This window comes from Parambassis ranga, chromosome 21 (assembly GCF_900634625.1).
Source record: "Parambassis ranga chromosome 21, fParRan2.1, whole genome shotgun sequence".
Classification (NCBI taxonomy): domain Eukaryota; kingdom Metazoa; phylum Chordata; class Actinopteri; family Ambassidae; genus Parambassis; species Parambassis ranga.
In genome coordinates this window covers 21128956-21149000 of record NC_041041.1, presented here as the reverse complement: position 1 = coordinate 21149000, position 20045 = coordinate 21128956, and the positions used below count along the sequence as shown (strand labels likewise).

General features: G+C 40.5%; 2 protein-coding genes across 3 annotated transcripts in view; both read right to left on the bottom strand.

Moving 5' to 3' along the window:
- Positions 1-234: 234 nt before the first annotated feature.
- poglut2 (protein O-glucosyltransferase 2) lies at positions 235-6118 on the bottom strand. The gene is made up of 10 exons (XM_028393729.1): positions 5621-6118; positions 4107-4312; positions 3820-4025; positions 2091-2168; positions 1741-1913; positions 1311-1548; positions 944-1153; positions 744-833; positions 517-621; positions 235-367 (listed from the first exon to the last, which is right to left on the bottom strand). Exons 1-10 carry the CDS (start codon positions 5815-5817, stop codon positions 350-352), a joined length of 1521 nt encoding a protein of 506 aa, XP_028249530.1. The 5' UTR covers positions 5818-6118; the 3' UTR covers positions 235-349.
- Positions 6119-6798: 680 nt separating this feature from the next.
- stxbp5l (syntaxin binding protein 5L) overlaps positions 6799-20045 on the bottom strand; it is a 160573-nt gene continuing 147326 nt past the window's right edge. The window contains exons 24-30 of one of the 2 annotated variants that reach the window (XM_028394267.1): positions 15462-15566; positions 14411-14650; positions 11874-12237; positions 11436-11601; positions 10567-10678; positions 10242-10462; positions 6799-9367 (exon numbers count right to left, since the gene is read on the bottom strand). In XM_028394267.1, the coding sequence (XP_028250068.1) occupies positions 9326-9367; positions 10242-10462; positions 10567-10678; positions 11436-11601; positions 11874-12237; positions 14411-14650; positions 15462-15566 (1250 nt within the window). In that variant the 3' untranslated portion in view covers positions 6799-9325. The remainder of the gene's footprint in view (positions 9368-10241; positions 10463-10566; positions 10679-11435; positions 11602-11873; positions 12238-14410; positions 14651-15461; positions 15567-20045) is intronic. The other variant, XM_028394268.1, reaches the window with a different exon arrangement.

Genomic DNA, 20045 nt, shown 5'->3' with positions numbered 1-20045 from the left:
CCTCCGACTCCCTGCGCTGCTAGTAGATCGGTGTTGTACACCTGCCGATGATCAACTCATCAAGGACTGTGATCAGCAGCACCTGCTGCAGCTCACCTAATTAAATCCTATGGAAGCAGTAAGGGGTTGTTATTAATACCACTATCTATTATAACATATCTTAGTATATTTAGGATGTGCACATATGTCAGTGCTATGACTTGAGTATATAACACAAAGAAGGAAAAACAAAACTAAAAAAAGAACAAAATATTTATTAAAAGTGAGAATGAAATATTCATATACATTTACGTACAAATATTTGGCAACATATCACATATGAAAAATTGCCTTGAACCCTGATGAAAGGTCAAAGTTCATCTTTGGTCTGAAAAAACAAACAAAAACATTTGTTACAATCTAATCACATTGTCTGTCTTTATTTTATCTTGGGAAGGAAAATGACGCCTGTTTCCCATGTCTGCTTAACCTGCAATAGTTTGGGTATGATGCAGTTATGATGCAAGTGTCACTTACCGTCGTCCTGTGGCAGTAACATGGAAACAGATCATCGGTGGGCTGCTCTACAAACTCCATGCCCTTACGAACCTTGGGCTGAGTGACCTGCAGTCGGGCATACTCCTGGAGGGAAATATAACACATGGGGGAAGTCCTGATTACAACTATGGCACTAAAACACACACAAACAAAAGTGTGCTGATGATACAATTTTTGCATGTTTGATTTTAAGTTCAAACTGTTACCTTGAAAAGTTTATAGTAGTAGCAAAATATTCTGTCGCCCATAAGGTGACTGCGGGCGAACTGCTGACCTGCAAGTGCAATTTTCTCTGCCTGAAAGACACAAAGTATTACAGCAACAAAGAAAATGTAATCCAATTAAAACAAAACTCTTTTGTGAAGCCAAAGTCCGAGAATGGAGCTACAGTACATATCATCTTCACCTCTTTGTCATGTTCACGAGCCCACTGGATTTTTTCCAGCAAGTCTCCCAGATCCGCCCTGATGGGAATGTAGTGCTCCCATGGTGTAAGCTCATTGTAGAAATGCTCGTAGTAGCCAGAATCCTGCTTTAAGACCACACTGTCTCCTGCCAACAGGTAAGGCAGGCGATAAGCTGCTACAGTGCCGTCAATGTTTATCTGGTACTTGTACTGGGGAGGATGAAGAAGGATAGGAATGAAACACCTGCAGAGTTGAATGTTAATTCTTATTGCACCTCGCAGTAGTAGAAATCTTGCATTATGTAATGAAGGACACAGTTTCTGCATAACTACAGTCAGAAACCAGCCACTCTTGTCACACTCTCACCTTGAAAAAGTCAAAGAAAGACACGTGTTTGACCAGCGGTCCATACAGGCTCTCATCATGTTTGAAGAAGAAGAAGTTGGTAAAAGCAGCATCTATCATGGTGGGGTGAGCCCTTGAAAGCTTGACTAGCTCCAGACGCTCCTGACGACTGTCTCTTCCCCTCCAGAAGGCCGTGGCATTCTTTTCTGACCACCGTGGTCCTGTGTTAGCCTGCACTGACATCATGTCCAGGCTGACTCTGTTCAGTGGATGGACACAATGTTCAATATAACAATTAAATCATCATCTGTTAAAGATATGGCCATTAGAAGGGGAAACTATTCTTATACATTTGCCATGTCACACAGTTTTGAGTATTTCCAACTGATAATAGTTTTAATAGGATGACTAATACTGTGTGTAAGTTTTTGTTATGGATGGAGAGACTTACCTTCCCATGGTCTCAAGGACAGACTCTGTGAGGTCATAAGTGGGCATGACAATATCTCTGGTATTGTTAGAGCCACACCAGGAAAAGATAGGATGGATGTTCTCAGTGGGTTTCCTCTTTTCCAGTGGCCAATCACCCAGATTAACAAAAAACTCCATATCTGGAAGCTGCACCTGGACACACAGTTACCCATATCACTAGGATGCACACTCCAATCTTTATTTTGTGTACACCATGTGCATTACTGAATCCTGGTACAAAGACACTTGAAATTCTATCCACCCACATGTGGGCTGGAGGCAATTGCAGGTATAAATAGGTGACATCCACACTGGCCAAGAAGTCCTTACCTTCCTGGTGAGTGACAGGAGGATGGCATCCATAAAGATCCGAAACCCAACATGTTCCCCATACGTTTGAACATAGACCTAAAGAGAATAAAAACACAACACGACACAAACTATTATTTTACAGCTCCAGTGGTATTGCAGCAATTTGTAGTCTGATCAAATCTTATTTTAGGACTGTCTTCAAAGCCATGGGACTATACCACCAGACTGAATTACAGGGCCAACATTACAGGAAAATAGCTATTCTTCTCATAAACTATGTGAACATGTGAAGTGTGGTGTAACTGACAAATGAGGAACGGTAACAGTACATTTGAGTTCGGAAGAGTTTATCTTACTTCATTTGATGGTCTTCAAAAAGATTTAACCAATTTTAAATGGGAGGCAGTGTGCTGTGATGACCCCGCTTTTAGCTGTGTAAACTGAAGTTAAAGGTAGGGTAGGAGATTTCATTCTGATGCACTTTTTGTTAAATTAGTGTAACTTCTCTTTACAATCTGTTAGCAACCAATTAGTTCGGCAGTTTCGCTTTAAAATGAAGAATATGAATCATCTGTGGAAGCTATAAAACACTAAAAACATCAGCCAATCCTACGAGGCACACCACGCGGAGTATTGGCTGGTTGTCACTCTCTTCCTGCTCTGCGCACCAGAGAGGTACGTGCATGATGGCCGAAGTCACAGACTGGTTGGGAGGCGTGGCTTCAGGGTGAACTCCGAGAGAAAGGGGCGTGTGTTTACTTTTAAAATCTGGCTCTCACTGAGTTTTCAAAATCTGCTACCCTACCTTTAATGTCTACCTGACAAGGTGCAACTAATGTACTTTTTCAGTGGGCAGAAGAATAAACAGAATCAAAGCACTTTTTGCTCACAGAGACCTGGACAAATCCATACAATCACTTTCTCTACATAGACATAGACTGCTGCAGCTCCATTCTTGGTGATATCAACCCCAAATTGTTCAGAATTATTACAAAGCAGCTGGACAGAGCTTTTTGTATTCCAACGCTTTATCTGCAAGAGTTTGTGGGTCAAATATTTCCAGGAGAAAGTTTAGTTATTAACTTTCTATTCCATTATTATTATAATTATTACTATTCATTTTATATTAGTATTGTAAAGATGGCTTGTTCTGGTGGTGTTGCTAATATTTTCATAGGTGTTCAGTAAAATTAATTTCATTTCAATTCTATTTTATTTGTACATCACCTTTTACAATCAAAATTGTCTCTAGGTGCTTTATAGACACCCCTTAAAGGAAAAAAACCCTTTTAACAAAAAGAAACCTTGAGCAGGACCCGGCTCACAGGGAGCAGTATTTTGTAGGGCACTGTATTAATTGCAATTGGGCAGTAAAGCATTGACATGTGGTAAATGGCTGATTACTGACCCAGGTAATGCTAGCACTGTGTGAACGCACATACCACTGTTACAGAAACCAGGATTGACGTCCACAGTGGTATTTTGAGAAGACTGAACCCTTGAACACCTGGCCTACACACTGCTCGTGCAGGTGTGTCACATAGCTCCAGGCTCTTTACATTATTACATGACCCTAATTACCATTCAGCCTAAAGAAATACTACCTTTTATTACTACACTGCCCTTTGGTATTTGAAAAAGAAACCTGGTATTTTCTGGTAAAATGACTTACATATCAGGCAGCTGTAAATATGATTGTGTCGATTTTGTGTTTTCAGGTATTTGTGCTGTACCGGGTGTGAAGTACCTTGTTATCTTTGATGGTGTAGTGACAGAGGCTTTGCCGCTGTCCAAAGCGCTTTGGGATCTCCTGTGCGTTGCGATCTGGGTCGACACTACCAAAAAGTGACAGATCCCTGTCTATCTGGGGGTAGGATGGAGGACAGTGCATGTGAGCCTCCCACACAGAACCACTGGGCTGTGGACAGTTACAGCCCTCATGGTAGACTGGGCCTACAGAAGAAAAATGCAAACTGATTAGAACATCTCTTCCATCCCGAACCAAAAGTTTCTATATCTTACTGTGTTCTCTACCTTTCAGAATAAATGGTGATTTGGCAACATGTTTGCCCTTCAGCAAAATGTGGATGTGAAGGTCAGTGTAGGTGGCGTACATTCTGTAGCGAACCAGGAACGAGCCATCCTGACGATCCAGGATCTGGGTCCAAATCCTTGTGAACTGCTCAGCCGGAGACACAATTTTCACTTCAAAGGTCTTCTCACCAGGTGATGTTGTGAAACTGTAAGAGGGAGTGAATCACTCATGCCTTGTATAAAACAATAAAATAAAGTGTTGACCTTTAATTAGCACAGTTTCTGATTTATCAAAAAAAATATGGTACAAGGCCAGTCCATAACAGTCCGCTGTTTGCCTTGTTTGTATTTTTATGGATAGTGTTTCATGTAACACTATCCATAATATTTTCTGACATCATTATATCTTATAATAAAAAGTGGATCAAAAACAGAGTGTTGCTGACAAGCTGATATTGTGTGTCTTCTGTACTGGCAGACAACAACAGCATTTTTTTAAAGGGCAACTATGAATGGAACTAAAGAGCAGAACCAAAGCCAATGTGAAAGTGATACCAGCTGTAACACAGACTTTCAATGAGCCCACACAGCTGTCTGCTGAAACAGGTCATTTAACATCTTTTTGCCTGGGGGGCAATCTTTCATGTCTGCTCTGTTACTATTGACTAGTTTAAAATTTCTACTTTCATACAGCATCACACGTGGTTGATAGTTTTACTACGCTGCACGTTCTTTGTTGACATGCTGTCCTCTGGCAAACAATATATAGTAACACAATATACAGTAACAACAATCTGCGTCAGCAGTACTGCTGGTTATGGAGGTGTTTAGCACAGATGTAGTGTATACAGACTAAAGTGCTATTAGGAAAATGTTATGTGGACAGATGCGGCCACAAGTTTTATTTGAAGCTACAAGTGTAATGTTTAGAGAAAGGAAAATGCTGCATTCTAGTGTAAGAGGTGTATCCCATCTGTGAGGCATGGTGGTGGCAGTATCATGGGCCTTTTTTGTTGCATCTGAACCAGGACAGTTTGCTACAAGTAGTTCTACAAAAAAACTGGTTTAAAAAAAAATGTTTTTTTGAATGATTAATTCAAAGTCCTCAGCTAATCGAACACAGGCAGGATATATGTGGAAACCCACCAATATCAAGGAAGTAAAGCTGTAATAAGGAATGGGCTAAAATTCATCCTAGCCAATGACTAATCAGCTACAGTTGACGCCATCGCTGCACAAAGAAGACACTGAAAACAAAGTGTATGTTTATCACTCACAGATACGTGAGTATCTGAGTATAGTATTTTTGTTTGTTTTGTTTTGTAATAGTTCTCTCTTATTTGTTTGATTGGGTTCTCTTGTTCAGCCTTTAGGACTGGAATCTGCTGATGTTTTGGTTTTCTTACGTGAGGCTCTTGAAAGCACCACAGCAGGCTAATAAAACCGTAATAAGTTGAGGCGACCAGGCAGAAAAGGTAAACCACAAGCGCCATAACACGCCAGACAGGACTCACTTTTTCCCCGAGCCGTCCACCGCTTGTATGTACAAAAACCGAGCAGGAAGGACAATATTCGCCTCCAGTCCTGGTCCCCATACTAAAGTTTTTGCAGCACTCGGTACCGAGCCTGCCTGAGCTTCCACTCGGGCTTCTTGTCTGAACACACCCAGGCAGAGAAGCAGCAGCTGCCACGAAGAGAGTCCAGGAGACATGACTCCAGCTGCCCGGACTCTGTCGACACTCCTGTCCCGGCACTCTTTCCCTCACAGAACTCTGCTGTCCAGACCTGGCATTGTTGATTCAGTAATATCCAAAATCACACAGAGGTGACAAAAGTCCATGGGTGACGCCTAACGTAGGTTCGGTCCGTTTCCATTTGGACGTACGCAGATTGACGACGCCATTCTCGAAATGTACCAAATTCTACGCGCACAACTATTATTTTGGTGCGTTCAAAGGTTACAACTAGTCCCAAAATCTGTCTGCAGAGTTCCGTTAACCATCACCTGAATGAACGAGGGAGGCGGGATAAGAACTCGAGCTCGAGATTCGATTGGCTCTAGCTGCAACAGATCTGAAAATCAATTGGGCAGAGGAATAACAATTTCCTAAGAAAAAACGTGATTGGTCTGGAACGCGGAAGTAAAATTATTGTATCAAAGAGAAGTGATGAAACATTGTGATGATTTGTTACAAATTACTGAAGGTAATAAAATATTTAAATCTCCCAGAAGTTAGTATTTTATTTTATTTTATTTTATTTTATTTTATTCGTACAGATTCCCCACGAGTAGCAGAACTGAAGAAGGCACACGGGGGAGTGGTGAAACATCTTCAAAAACAATCCTTGAGTCCAGTTGCCTCAATTTAAAGTCTTGGAAATGACTATGACCTGGATGAATGAGAGCGTCCACAGACATACTTTTTTAAAAAAAGACTAGAATTCTCTCATTCCCAATGCCCAAGAAAGAACACATCCCTTATTTGTGTTACATTTTTACTGTATGATGAAACTGATGGCTCCTTTTGTGAAGGCTTTCAAAACAACAACAGTGTTTTCAACTGTGTACATCAATCAATGTTTATTTCAGTTTGCTTTTGCATCAACATATTTTCAGATCTTTTTTTTGTCAAGTAATTTCAATTACACTAGTATAATATCAAGAAGAACAAAAGGTGGTAGAATCCATTTAAATAAGACAAACTTTGCTGCCATCATTGAGAAAACCAAAGAAATGCCTTTTTTCAGCATACTACAGTGTGAAGAACTACATAGTTCCAGTGAGACAGAGCCAGAATACCAGATACAGTACCAGAAGTAACAGGTACAACATATACAGAGAAAATATCCCAAGAATATCTTTTATCATTTTTTTTTAGTTTGTTTGATTCACCTTTCACCCAAGATTGAACTGTACAGTTAATATAAAAACTGAAAACATATAAACCAAAAACATACTAACAAAACACCCTGTCAGCAGAAGTCAGATCTTTTTTATTATTATTATTTTGTTTTCTTTTTTTGTGAGTGTTTTCTCTGCCACTGATAGAACTGCACTGAACACAAATCTCATTGACATTACAGAGATAGGAGAGAAATGTATATATGCATATATATATTTATTTATTTATTGTTGACATGTTTAAGACACCCCATTGAATCAATTCATGTGTAATTCTTAAAATCCATGTAGCTAAAACCCTCAGGTGAAAGTCGAAATAAATGGATCTGAAGGCTGTTTAAGCCAAAAGGAATGTTAAAGAAATGGCTAGCAATGCAGATACAACGTGTGTGTTATTAATTTTTTTTAAATGTGTGTGTGTGCGCGTGCCTGTGTTTGCTTTATGTGGGAGTGATGATCATTGCTTCATGTGTGTAAAAGCTCTAACGTGTGAAGGATGGATATCGACAATCCTCTGGTTGATTTTACAGATCAGTTCAAAAATACAGACGAATACACAAGTACAAAATATCCTCCTCACTTAATGCTGTTTTGCGAACCACCGCCCCCCCCAATCCCCCCCGTGTCTTGTGTGGCTACCCACTGACGTACAACACAATCACAATATGATACACGACCATGTATCATGAAACATTTGTTGTTTTTAAAAATACAAGAACCTCCACTTTAAGAGGCCATAACCATCAAATATAGGACTGCAACACAAGGATATCATAGTCATCAAGAACAATATTGAAAGAAAATCAAAAAACAAACAAAAAACATATTTGCCTTCGGTTGAAATCGTTGCAAATGTTACACGTGTACACAGTTTCTCCACTAACTCAACATCACTTAAAAAAACAGAAAGAGATAGAAATAAAATAAAGGAAAATGCTGTCACTTCTCCTCGGAGCTGGCAGAGATTAAACAGATGTGATTCCAACTCCTCCTCCTCCTTCTCTTCCTCTTCTTCTTCCTCTTCTTCTTCTTTATCTTCTTCTTTATCTTCGTCTTTGCATTTAAATCATCTGCTGTTATGAGCTTGGGACTGAGGTGGAGAGAGGTGGGAGGAGGGTGTCGTTTATGTTAGATTGCTTTGGCAGAGAAAGACTTTTTGTGCGTGTGTGTCTCTTTCTCTTCCTCACACACACACACACACACACACACAACCTAATGGCTCAAACATTTGACAAAGGCAGCTAAAGACGGCTAAAAAAACACCCTCATATTTAAAAAAATAACAATAATAAATAAATAAATGCCCTCTAACCTGTGATGACTACCACATATTTGCAGTGGGTGAATTCATCCATCTTTATGGCACGTGAATAGATTCCGATATAAACACACCGATATCTTTCTTAGCATTCACCAATCTCTGTATCCATACAGCTAGTACAGTAGTTTGGGAGGTCTGAGATGTCCCTCATTGTGGTTTAATGCTTTTGTGAGTAGCAGCAGCCGGAAGGTGAGAACAGATCAGTGTGTGCAGAGTTAATACTACTGATTCATATTTGCACTGTGCAGCCCAGAGAGTAATTGAAGTAAGACGTTTAGCATTATTCTAAGTGTGTGTAACTATGTGCATTTATATTGTGTCAAGTAATATTTGCTGAGACTAAGAAAGAAAAAAATTCAAAATAAAAGTAAAAAAAAGGGAAAGTAACACAAGTTTTGGCTTAATAGCAATGCAGGTATACGTTTCCCTTTTTATATATAGATTTTTTTGTCAATATCTCAAAAAATATAAAGTTTTTCATAGTTTCTGTTGTTGGCTTACATAATAAATAAAACTTTTTTATATTATTATTGTTTTTGAATCTCCTGTTGAAGTAGCATGCTGCTTTATAATATGGCAGTTGTATATTTTTTTAAATAGTCATCCATTGTTGTTTCATGCATTTCTTGTTGGTTTCTTAACTTTTGAGTATCTACACAGTAAAGTCCGGAAAAAAACCCAACCACACACACACACACACACACACACTCGGTTAAACACACACACACAGACATGTGGGTTATTTCCAGTTCCATCTTCAGATGCCGTCACCTTCACATGCCGTCCGTCCTCCTTCTGTCCAGAGAAGGATTGCCCCGTCCTCGTCATTCAGCAATGTGACACTGCTGTATGCACAGTATAACCAATCCAGAAGCCGTAAAGACAAAGTCACTCGAGTGTCTCTCTTGTAATTGCTTTCATTTTTAAAGTGAAAGTCCAGTCACGGCGTAAAGCTCCCAGAAAAGCCAAAGGCGTCCTTGGCTCCCTGTCCCGCTATTAGAACTGGTACCACTTCTTGTCCTTGCACTTCAGCATGAGCTGGAAAAAACAGACAGTCACATACTGTTGATTAGAAGTAACTAGCAACCTTATTTATCTGTTGTGTGTACCATGTATGACAATATTAGAGTCTATACAGTTATGTTAAAGAAGTACTTTCTGGCTATAGTGGGTAGTATTAGGCAAATACAACCTCAGATCATAGATCATTCTAAAACCTTGATTCTTTTATTTTTCAGCCATTCTGATGTCGATTAGCTGCTGTGCTTTGGATCATTGTTCTGTTGTATGACCCAATTTAACCCAAGCTTTAACTGTCCCTAGAACAGGGGTCATCTGTCCAAGGGTCAGAGTTTTTCTCATTAGTCACTATGAGAGTCAGATGCTTTTGTAAAAAAATGTTGTAATATATTAATGTTTGATATATTAATGTATTAATTTTCCTCAGTGTTGATAGATCATTTGTGGCAAACACTGTATAGGGCACTGTGGCATTAGGGGAGAATTGTGAAATTTAGGCTTCATCTGTGTATGTATTGTGTATGTGTCAAGCCGTTTTGGGGGAGGCTGCTATTTTTTTCCAGTGACGTCACAGACAACAGCTTTTTGGTAGCTCAGGTTTTTTTTGTATTTCTATGATTTTATTATTTGCTTTGATAGGTCTGCACACCTACTGATGATCAATTCATCAAGGACTGATGATCAGCAGCACCTGATTAAACCCTATGGAAGCAGTAAGGGGGACTTAGTATTGAATACAGGGACTTTTGACTTCATTTTTGCTAAATAAATAACAAAACAGTGAAAAGAGTTATATAGTACAGGCATTATTGTTTGTCCAAAGTTGTATTTGCCTAATTCTAAGACCCACTACAATCAGATTTGCTAATCTGCATAAATGTGTCTTTTTCACCTCATGAGCATGTTTGGAAAAGACTTCTGCACTGGTCATCATCAGGGCAGTTCTTTCCTCCAGCTCCCCCAGCCGTTGGCCTCTCTCATCTAGAGCAACTCGGGCCCGTGCCAGGTCACCCACCACTCCGCTGGCTGCCACCTTCATGCCCTCCACCCCACCCTGCCCAGGGATGTGCTGCGCCAGACTGCGAGAAGCCTTCCCGGCCGCTGCTTCACCAACTGTCAACAACATCAGATAAGTATAGAGATTTTTTAAATATAGAGAATATTGGCTGTGTTATGAATATATTTTTTGATGGGTTTGCATATAGAAAAACACGCACAGAGCTCTTCTCTGTCGAAGTTGTGAGCATTTCCTCCGAAGAAGCCCTTCAAAAATCCTCTGTTTTGGGCTTCTGGTGTTTCTATTGGTGTAAACAGCTCTCCTAGCATTTCCTGAAACAAATACAAACAATGAACATTAGCATTTGCTAATGCTAAAACTGACATGTCATACACTGGTGAAATCATCTTCTGCATACACAGACAGCTTTACCTCCATAACAGCAGAGAACCACTCAGTCTAATAAACCATTACTGCCTCTAGATGGCACTATGGCTGCATCATGCTGCTGACATTTATTATCAGTGCTCAGTAAGTATGAGCACAAATACGACCCTGTGTACATGCACATACACACACAGAGTGTGGAACCATATTCAACCCAGCATAGTTCATAACACATATGACAAGTGTGACATTTCAGTTCAATGGCTGCTGTCAGCTTTAGGCTTCACCGAGGGTGAGAATAATGGCCCCTGCTTATTTACTGCACCAATACTTTTCTGATTGAAATTACTCAACATGCACAGAAAAGCCAAGCTATTTATGTTTACATTGATACGGGTATAGATGCCATTTATAAAGCTAAATTACAGTTGACTAGGCAAAGATATGCAGTGGTGTGTTTGTAAATGTCTTCATGAATACGACGTATAACGGCAACAGAATTTCACAAATAGATCAGAGGTTGCTGGATCAATGATGGCAGCTGGGATATGGTTCTTCCTACTGGAATGCAGTATTTTCGAAACATTACACTTCTTACTGTTGTATTGACTGAATCATTTTATAAATTCTAACCTGGTCCTTACTGTAGATAGATACACTGACAGACAGATGAATAGACACAAACAGACGGCAGTGACTGACCTGCAGGTTGTCGCACATTTCCTGGCTGTATGTAATTCTCTGAATCTCTGTAGGGGAGCTGAGATACAGTGCCTGCCCCCCGTTGGTGAAGCAAAAGGTTCTTGCAATGCGCATGTCTGTCAGAGGCAGGTAATTGACATCCATCAGCGGTCTTAAACTGGGCAAACTGTGGGCAGAACAGGAGGGAGCATTTAGTTTTTTTTTTCTTTTTTGCTGCCAGTTTGGTGACAAATCATTTAATTTTAAAACATGTGTCAGAGAGTTATGCAACGCACCTATTACAACTATAAATAAACAATGCCACAGATCACATGACCTCACACTGTGATTGACTCTGATTTGACGCCTTAAGTAACAGACACACACACACAATAAACTAAGTTTGTGGTATAAAAACTCTAAAAGTTTTAGACAACCAATTGTGCTTGTGGCTCTCACCTGAGTGTCATGACATGCCCGTTGGCACAGAAGCAGGCCAGGCACACGCTGTTGCACACAGATACCACGTCGGCCCGCAGTACAAAGGATGACTCTGTGATGTTGTGGACGAAGAGGCAAGACTGCGACGGCATCAGAAAAACTTTGGCCTGCCTCTCAGAGCACACCACGGCCAAATGTCCCTCTCCGCAGGCGTCCTGCGAAGAGGAGGGTGAGAAGTGGACCAGCTTGCGCCTTCTCGGTCGCTCCAGGTCCTCGGGGGCATTGAGGTCCCGCCATACCTCGTAGGGGCTCTGAATGACAGCACCCATGCAGTCCAGGAAACCAAAGCGCAGCACAGAGCCCTTCAGCATCAGGACCCCTCCTACAAGTGTGTGTGTGTGTGTGGGTGTAAAGTTAAGGGTTGGATGATGCAAAGTTAGGTTCACATTTCAAAGACAAATGATTTTCTGTTTGCCAACTCTTCCTCAGAGCTAAATCTGTGACCTTCCAGTAATAAGCTCGCTTCATGTTCCTTCAGTCTCAAGAGAACAACTGCTGCTTCAAAGAGCCTGGATTTTGGGGGTTTATTGATGTTTTTGCTTTGTCTAGGAGACCTTTTTCTCCACACAGCTGGGCGTGTGGAGCATGTTTGAATGGCTGGCCAGACTGCAAAGACATAAATCTATCCTTGCCCTTAAAGTGCAAAAAGGAAACTTGTTTGCAAGATTATGTATAACAGATCAAAGTTCACCATGGCAACTAATTCTATCCAATTGTAACATCTCAGAAGTGCTTAAACTATGAGTAAGACCAACTGCTGCTCTCACAGTTTCAACGCAGAGCACTTATAATTCCTCAGGAAATGACCTGCTTTTATTTTAAAAGCCTGGCTCTGCATCAGTGTCTGTCTGAGCCACTTCAAGACAATCACACACATTTCAAAAGGGAGGATGCAAGATAATATCTCTTCACTCAGATCAGCCTACAGTGCATCTTTAAATATATTGAAAAATGATTTGTCATAGAATATTATTGCAGTGTTCTTTTGTGACAAGGTAGCTGCATGCATTGTCATCAAAAGCTGACTGAATCGGTGTCATGTGCAAAAAATTTAAAGTCAGTGTTGGTAAATTCTTCAAAGCCTGATTTAAAAGCAGCACCTCATCAGCACCACCCAGCACCATCCAAACTGCTTTCACTGCTTCACATAGCAGAGAGTTATATTGAACTACTCTGCCAAGGTATCATGTTGAGTCCGGTGTATTGCCAGTGGATAAATAATGATGCAAATGTTAGCAAGGTTTAGCCAGGGTTTAGGCCAGGTGGGTGTAAGATGCAGACGCTGTATCAGGGATTGGTAATAGCCAGTGTGCAAAAGGGAAAACAACTAAGAGTGGTTCAAACTGCACAATTTTTGAGTTGGAGCAGCACTTTATATGGGCTTCATTAACTTCCCCATTCAGTGCACATTAAGTCCAGCTGTGCATGTTTAATGACAAATTGTTAAACAAGCGTGAAATTGAGTACAGGCAGTGCAGTGCATTCAATAGTGGGGCACATTCAAACATTAAAAACCCCACATAAGGCTGGCTACACACTACAAGGAGTTTATGATTTATGATCGGCATAATCTGGCAAACAGGCATAATCTGGATTTGCAGCAACAAAACCTGTGCCTTTACAATGCGTCATACATGACACAATATTAGAGTTGATAGCTAGAAACATTGATCCTCCTCCATATTTGTTTTTCTGCTTAAGCCACGGCAGGTGTTGCCAGAGCATCTAGTGAGTGTGTGTTCAACTATGCCCCCTCTGGTGGACCCCATGGAAGCTTAATTCTAACTTCTACAGTTAGTTGTCTATAGAAAGAAAAAACAAAAAAAGTCCTGTTTGACACACATACACACATATGATGTATACTAATGGAAAAGATTGTTTGAACATGAATTTTATGAATAAAGAAATAAAAGAAAAAGAAAATAAAGGTTGATTATAGCAGCACACCTTTATGATAATATCCCGTATAACAACAACAACAACAATAATAGTAATAATTATAATAATATATTTTAGTTAGCTACATATAATGTATAAAACTAAGGTTGCAAATTTAGTTGAAAAAACAAGGTCTCTCCATATCAACGTTCCATGGGGGTCCACTGGAAAGGAAATGACTTAAGCACTCTATTATAATGTTAAAAATGGGCTGAACTTGTGCCTTTGTCTGCAATCTCTCATGTTTTAAAAATCAGTTATGATTGTAAAATCCTCTAACGTGCAGCCAGCCTAAGGCTTTTGTCATGTGGAGTATAAAATCTATGATTAGAGCATCAGAGCCACAGGTGCTGAGCAGGAATATTACATAAAAGGAATTTAAACTGAAATAGTAAGGCAGCTGAATAGGTTAATGACTTGCTATTAGCAGTGAGTGAAATATAAGGATAAAAACTCTTATTTTTCTGTTCATTATTAAGATTTGGGAGTACGTGCGGTGTTTCTATAAGAAAGTAAAAATATAAAATCCTTTTTAGTGTGCACTGTGCTGTACTCACCACTAGGGCCAATGGTGACAGGTTCCTCCATCCTCTCCTCCTGGTCAGTAGGAATGGACATTGGGATGAGCAGAACCACGCCTAAGCTTGTGCCCACCCACAGGCACGGTGTAGGAAGGGCGTCGCTTTTTCGGCCGTAGGACTCTCCGAACTGCAGCGTGGTGATGGCCTCTTTGGTGTCACGGTCGATGCTGGACACGCTGGAACTACGTGAGCGGCTGAAGGAGTTTTCACGACTCTCTATAGCCATATAGAAACGCACAGGCAAGATACGATGACCAGTGACAAAAGAGAGGGGGGGGGGGCAGACACAGTGTTGGAAAGTAGAAATTTATGGCAACAGCGGAAGAGTGGAAGAGGGAAACAGCAACATGGCAAACAAAAAGAGAAGAAATAGTGATCATGAGTGCAGAATATTTATCACACTGTGATGTAAAATCAAAACACAAAATGCCACAGAATAGATCAATTATTACATAGAGACAGCTGGACAAAAACACACTTTCACACATATTGCACTGGTTTCTACTGACAAGATTCTACCAAGTGGCGTGGACACACACACACACACACACTGGCACCAAATTCAAACTCTGTTTGAGTGCTTACACATTCACGTCCTCTGCTGTGTACATAAAGCCACCATCATGAAAGTACTTCTGTAGCCTATTGCTGCATTTCTGAATTATTCAGAGCCAGGAAATGTGCTGTACTGCAGCCTAATGTTACACAGAGTGGAGACTTTATGTAACAGCAGCTGCACATGGCTGCTGCAAGCCAGTGTACACAGATCCTGACAGATGAAAACTAAATAGATTTCAATTTGACCTTTATTATCTCTTTTTTTACATAAAATCTAACCCACACAGCCCCAAACTGCAGTGATGTTTATGACAGAACGGATGTTTCCTGAAGACATCACCCAAATTCCAGGACAAGAGCAGGCACGTTTTAGGAGACAAAAGGGCCACAGGACGGACTGACATTCTGGACTGACGGACGAACGTGAAGCAAGAGTCAGCACTTTTTGTTGCGGCCGAAGCCCCCTTACCTCTGTCGCTCCAGCAGTAGGAGGCGGCGGCGGTGTGGTGCTCGTCATGGGAATACATAGTGACCCCGTGTAACTGCTGAAGCATTGCCCTCCTGGACGCATGCCCTATTTATCCCCCACAACATGAGTCCCCCCCATCCCCACCATAAAACAAATTCACACCCCACCACGACCCAAACGATTTTTACACACACACACACACATGTGACCATACCCAGCCAGGTAACAGACATGACGGACAGATGAACAGCAGCACGAGAGAGTGACAGAAAGGAAAAGAGAGAAAGATGCAACTGAGCCTGGAGAGATTGCTTCAAATATATACAAAGACAGAAAAAGACCAGTTTCTGGTGGCCACACACAACCTTTACTCGCATCCATCTTCTCTCTGAACCCCATTACTGCTAAGCTAATAAAGACCATTGTTAAAGAGGTGCTGGTTTTGATGCTTAAAGTCTTATAATACAGCTTTACACATGCATTCCATTGTTACAGCACTGTTGCAACACAACTAAACTTTTGCAACAAAAGAGGCAGATGCAGAGTTAATTTAATGAAACTATTTCCCCTTAGAATTTGGAACTGTATCAATGCATATAGATATTTTTAGGCACAATTGTGATGTCTTGACAGCACGGCTGCTGTACAAAGCTGCCGGCAGCCACAGAGGCAAAATAGCCTTCTGCTGCGAGTCCTGGTGGCAGCAGCAGCTTGGGTTTTTTTACGCGTGTGTCGCTGGGGTGTGTTTATGCTGTGTGACAGAGCCTGTAGGGTGCTGGCTAATGAAAGTCAGGCGCAGTGGTACTCTGACAGGACACAGGGACCCCTGGAGGGGGGCGAAGGGAGGGGAGGGAGCTAGAGGCAGGCGAGGCGAGGCTCTGCCGGGGAGGCGATAAGGCAGACAATCAGAAGTGGTGAGACGGACAAAGTGCTCGATTTACGCAAGTGCACACACACACACACACATTGTAGAGAGACGAGGACAGACACGTGAAATTTTCAAATGTCTATGTACTGACTGTGACCACAGCTTAGTGTAAAACTTGACCTCAAATTAAAATACTTTGTATTACGGTAGTACGGTAGTGGTAGTATTATGGTTGGGCTTGTTTAAGATGCAGGAGTAAATAACGGCCTGTCTCTATATAAGCAAACAAATCAAATGATTACAATATAAACTCTCCATTTTATGCATTATCCTGCCGCAGGTAAATCTTATAGCATCATAGAATTACATCTTTAACATTTATTAACCTGTATGCTGCCTTATCAAGATGGGAAGAATGAAAATGTTTACTGTACATCGAGTCTACTTTCCCCTGCCATTTCCCTCCTCTGTCTGCCTGCCTGGCATGCAGGCCTCATTAACATCGGCCTCATTTCTCGCACTGCTTGTTGACCTTTAATTATTCTAGTGATCCTGCTGGCTCTTCACTGTGGTAACCCAGTGCAACTGATAAACAAGCGTGCCCAAGGTAAGCAAAGAAGACAAAAGTATGAGAGGAATTATGCAAAGCTCTGCTGAGAGAAGTGACTGTTCATGTACAATAATAATAATAATAATAATAATAATAATAATAATAATAATAATAACAAAAGCACATAAATGCTGCAACAGGCTACAATGAGTCATTTCCTCCTGACCACATGCTCTTTGAGTCGTACATTTGACTTTCAGATCACTGTCAGTTTTTCTCACACACTGCTGACTTGCACTTTTCAAATACCGAAAACAAAAAAGGCAAAAGTTATTGATATTTGCTCATATGCATTGTTTTAAAGAACTATTCATATATTGCACTTGAACGCTTGTAAAGAATTTAGAATTTAGTATATATTTCTGCATAAATATGACCCAAACCATCACATTTCACACAGATTCTAAAATAGACAAAGAGAACCCAAATAAACAAATAAGACAAATACTCATATTTCCGATTAGTAAAATTATATGAACCTGTAGAATTAGTGTTTATTTGAAGGCCAAATTAGAGTCCATCTGATAAAAATCCATCCTCAAGAGCGCTTGACTAACAAAGATCACTCCAAAAGCAGAACATGTAATAGTGAGGTCCCATTGAATCCCATCTGGGAGGCACGGTGGTGGTAGTATCATGGTTTGGGCTTGTTATGCTGCATCTCAGTCAGGACATCTGTTTGCATGCTGAATCTTAACTCACTGATTGGATCATTTTCCTAAATCAATCAATCACCAAGTTAAATATTTGTGTCTACTGCCAGGACCTGTGTGAAAATCTGTTTATGTTCTGGGTCATATTTATGCAGCGATAAAGAAAAAAATTCTAAAGGGTTCAAAGACTTTCACCACAGCTGAGACCACAGTTCCTTCTGGTATAGCACGAAGTATGTGGCAGTTACAATACTCATTACAACCCACAGCATGAAGTGTTAGAAGCATGAATGTTCTCTGAAAACTTCACAGCGAGCTGCCTATTATAGGTCTATTATATAACAATAAATCTTGTGCGGCAAGTTGACATTATGACATTTAAGAGTGTAGCACAAATAGAAGCTGAAGAGACAGAAAGTAGACAAAGATGTAGAATCCAATTAAATATTTCATAGGGTCAAACTTAAAGTCACAGATTTACCGGATAAGGGTGGCAGAGACTAAAACCAACCAAGAAGGCAGAGAATAAAAGCTACTTACTGTATGTCAAAATACCATTTAGCAAGTTTGTCATGTCTTCATATCAGATATAAGCTGTGGACTTCTGCTAGCTTGGATTTATATATTATACAAGTATTATGGATTCCGCATTCCAGCTTGTAATAATAAGCCTATACTGTTGCATAAAACCTTCCTTAATTTGAGGTCTAAACACCGTATCAGGCCAATTTTGAACTGTTATCATTTAACATCTCCAAAGAAATTTGATGCAGAAAAAAAACATAATTAAATAGATTGATGGTAAATTACTCCAGAAGTCTGGCAAACAGTTTCTTAAGGATATTTACAGAGGTGATGGGCACATTAAATCAACTGTGGAGATGAGCCATTTCCACCATCGTCTGCACCGGCCTGTTTGATATTGCACCTGTAGCCCAGGCAGTCGGCTTTAATAAAACATTTAGCTTATGCTAATGAAAAACTGCTTCCCTCTTGGTTCCAGGTCACTGTTGCATAATGAGGTCGATGAAAATGGCAACGTGGATCTAATTTCAGAAGTGATGTAAAAGGGTCAGCTGTGAATTAACAAGTAGTATCCTGCCTCTCTATTCAGAATCAATAATGTACACTTACATGATTGTTATAGTAACAAAACGGGTACTGAGTCCAAGTTAAAAATCACAGAACAGATGGGAAGAGATTTGGGAACATGATCTTACTCTCACCTGCCAACGTTAGCTGTGACTTTTTGTCTGATGTTCGTGCAGAGCGGCTACAGTAACGGTGACATTTTGGTAACTGTCACACTGTTGAGTCTCCCTATGGAGAGATTAGCCTGTCGTGACCTGACATCCTGTTAATCTCACAAGAACCCAGACTGAAAAGGAAAGGGAGGCCATGAAGGGACGACAAAATGAAGCACCTTAAATAATGCAGCAGCTCTATAACAGAAATAATGCAGTGGTAGTGCTTTGGCTGGTGTGCGTGTATGGCAGTCTAGAGTCCTGTCTCTTTTAATTATTTTGGTGTAAAAACACAATAAAAAAATCGTCTGATCATAGTGGGCTGGGGAAATATAACTTCAGAAAACTTATAACTGTGCCAAAAATGAAGTCAAAAACATGTTCAATGTTAAGTCCCCTGTCCCCTTACAGCTTCTATAGGATTTATTTGTGAGCTGCAGCAAGTGCTGCTGATCATCCATCCTTGATTGATACGCAGCAACAGTTGCTTCTTTAACACCATTGTTTATGTCTTTCTCTCGAGTCATTAAGGGCAGAGTGGGTAATCGGGAGAGTTGGGAGGATTCCCGGTGGGCCGCTCGACTCATGGGCCGGTCGGCGACGAGGAATAGTAGTAATCACGGTAGAATATTAATGTTACTTTGCAGCGCTGTTTGCGCTGAATCGATCTGTCTCTGAGACAGAGGGAAGTTTGAGAGCTACCATTTCACACAAACACCCCTTTGCATAGCTCATCGTTGGTTGAGTCCACCATAGCGTGTCTCTAGCAAAAGTTGAGACGGGACAGAGAAGCGGGTAAAAATGGACCGGAAGAGACCAGGTGGAGCTGAAAAAGCCAGGTTAAAGAAGAAAAGGGCATTGATTAAGGTTGCTGCCAAATGTGCAAAGCTGACTGACATATTCTCAAGAAGACAGACAGAAGAGGCAAATGGTAAGGGAGATATATCGTTAGACCTAATTGATAATTTAACTAAAAACTCATAAACCCATAAATACATTAAGCTACACACAACACTTTGAACGTTGTGCTATGTTACCACAATTAGTAACTAACTAAACTGAACAATAAGCTCGCATTTAAAAAACAAGTATTCATGCATTGTATACATAGGCAATGGCTATTGAAATGAATTTACATAATATATAATAAGTGTCTAAATAATTAAATAAATAATGATTAAATAATTGAATGTATAATAAGTGTGCTGT

Coding starts and splice junctions, on each gene's coding strand:
- poglut2 (XM_028393729.1), bottom strand. CDS start 5,817: ATGTCTCCTGGACTCTCTTCGTGGCAGCTGCTGCTTCTCTGCCTGGGT. Junction 2,169..3,819: donor ACACCATCAAAGATAACAAG/GTACTTCACACC, acceptor TATTCTCTTTAG/GTCTATGTTCAAACGTATGG. Junction 1,154..1,310: donor CTTTCTTTGACTTTTTCAAG/GTGAGAGTGTGA, acceptor CATCCTCCCCAG/TACAAGTACCAGATAAACAT.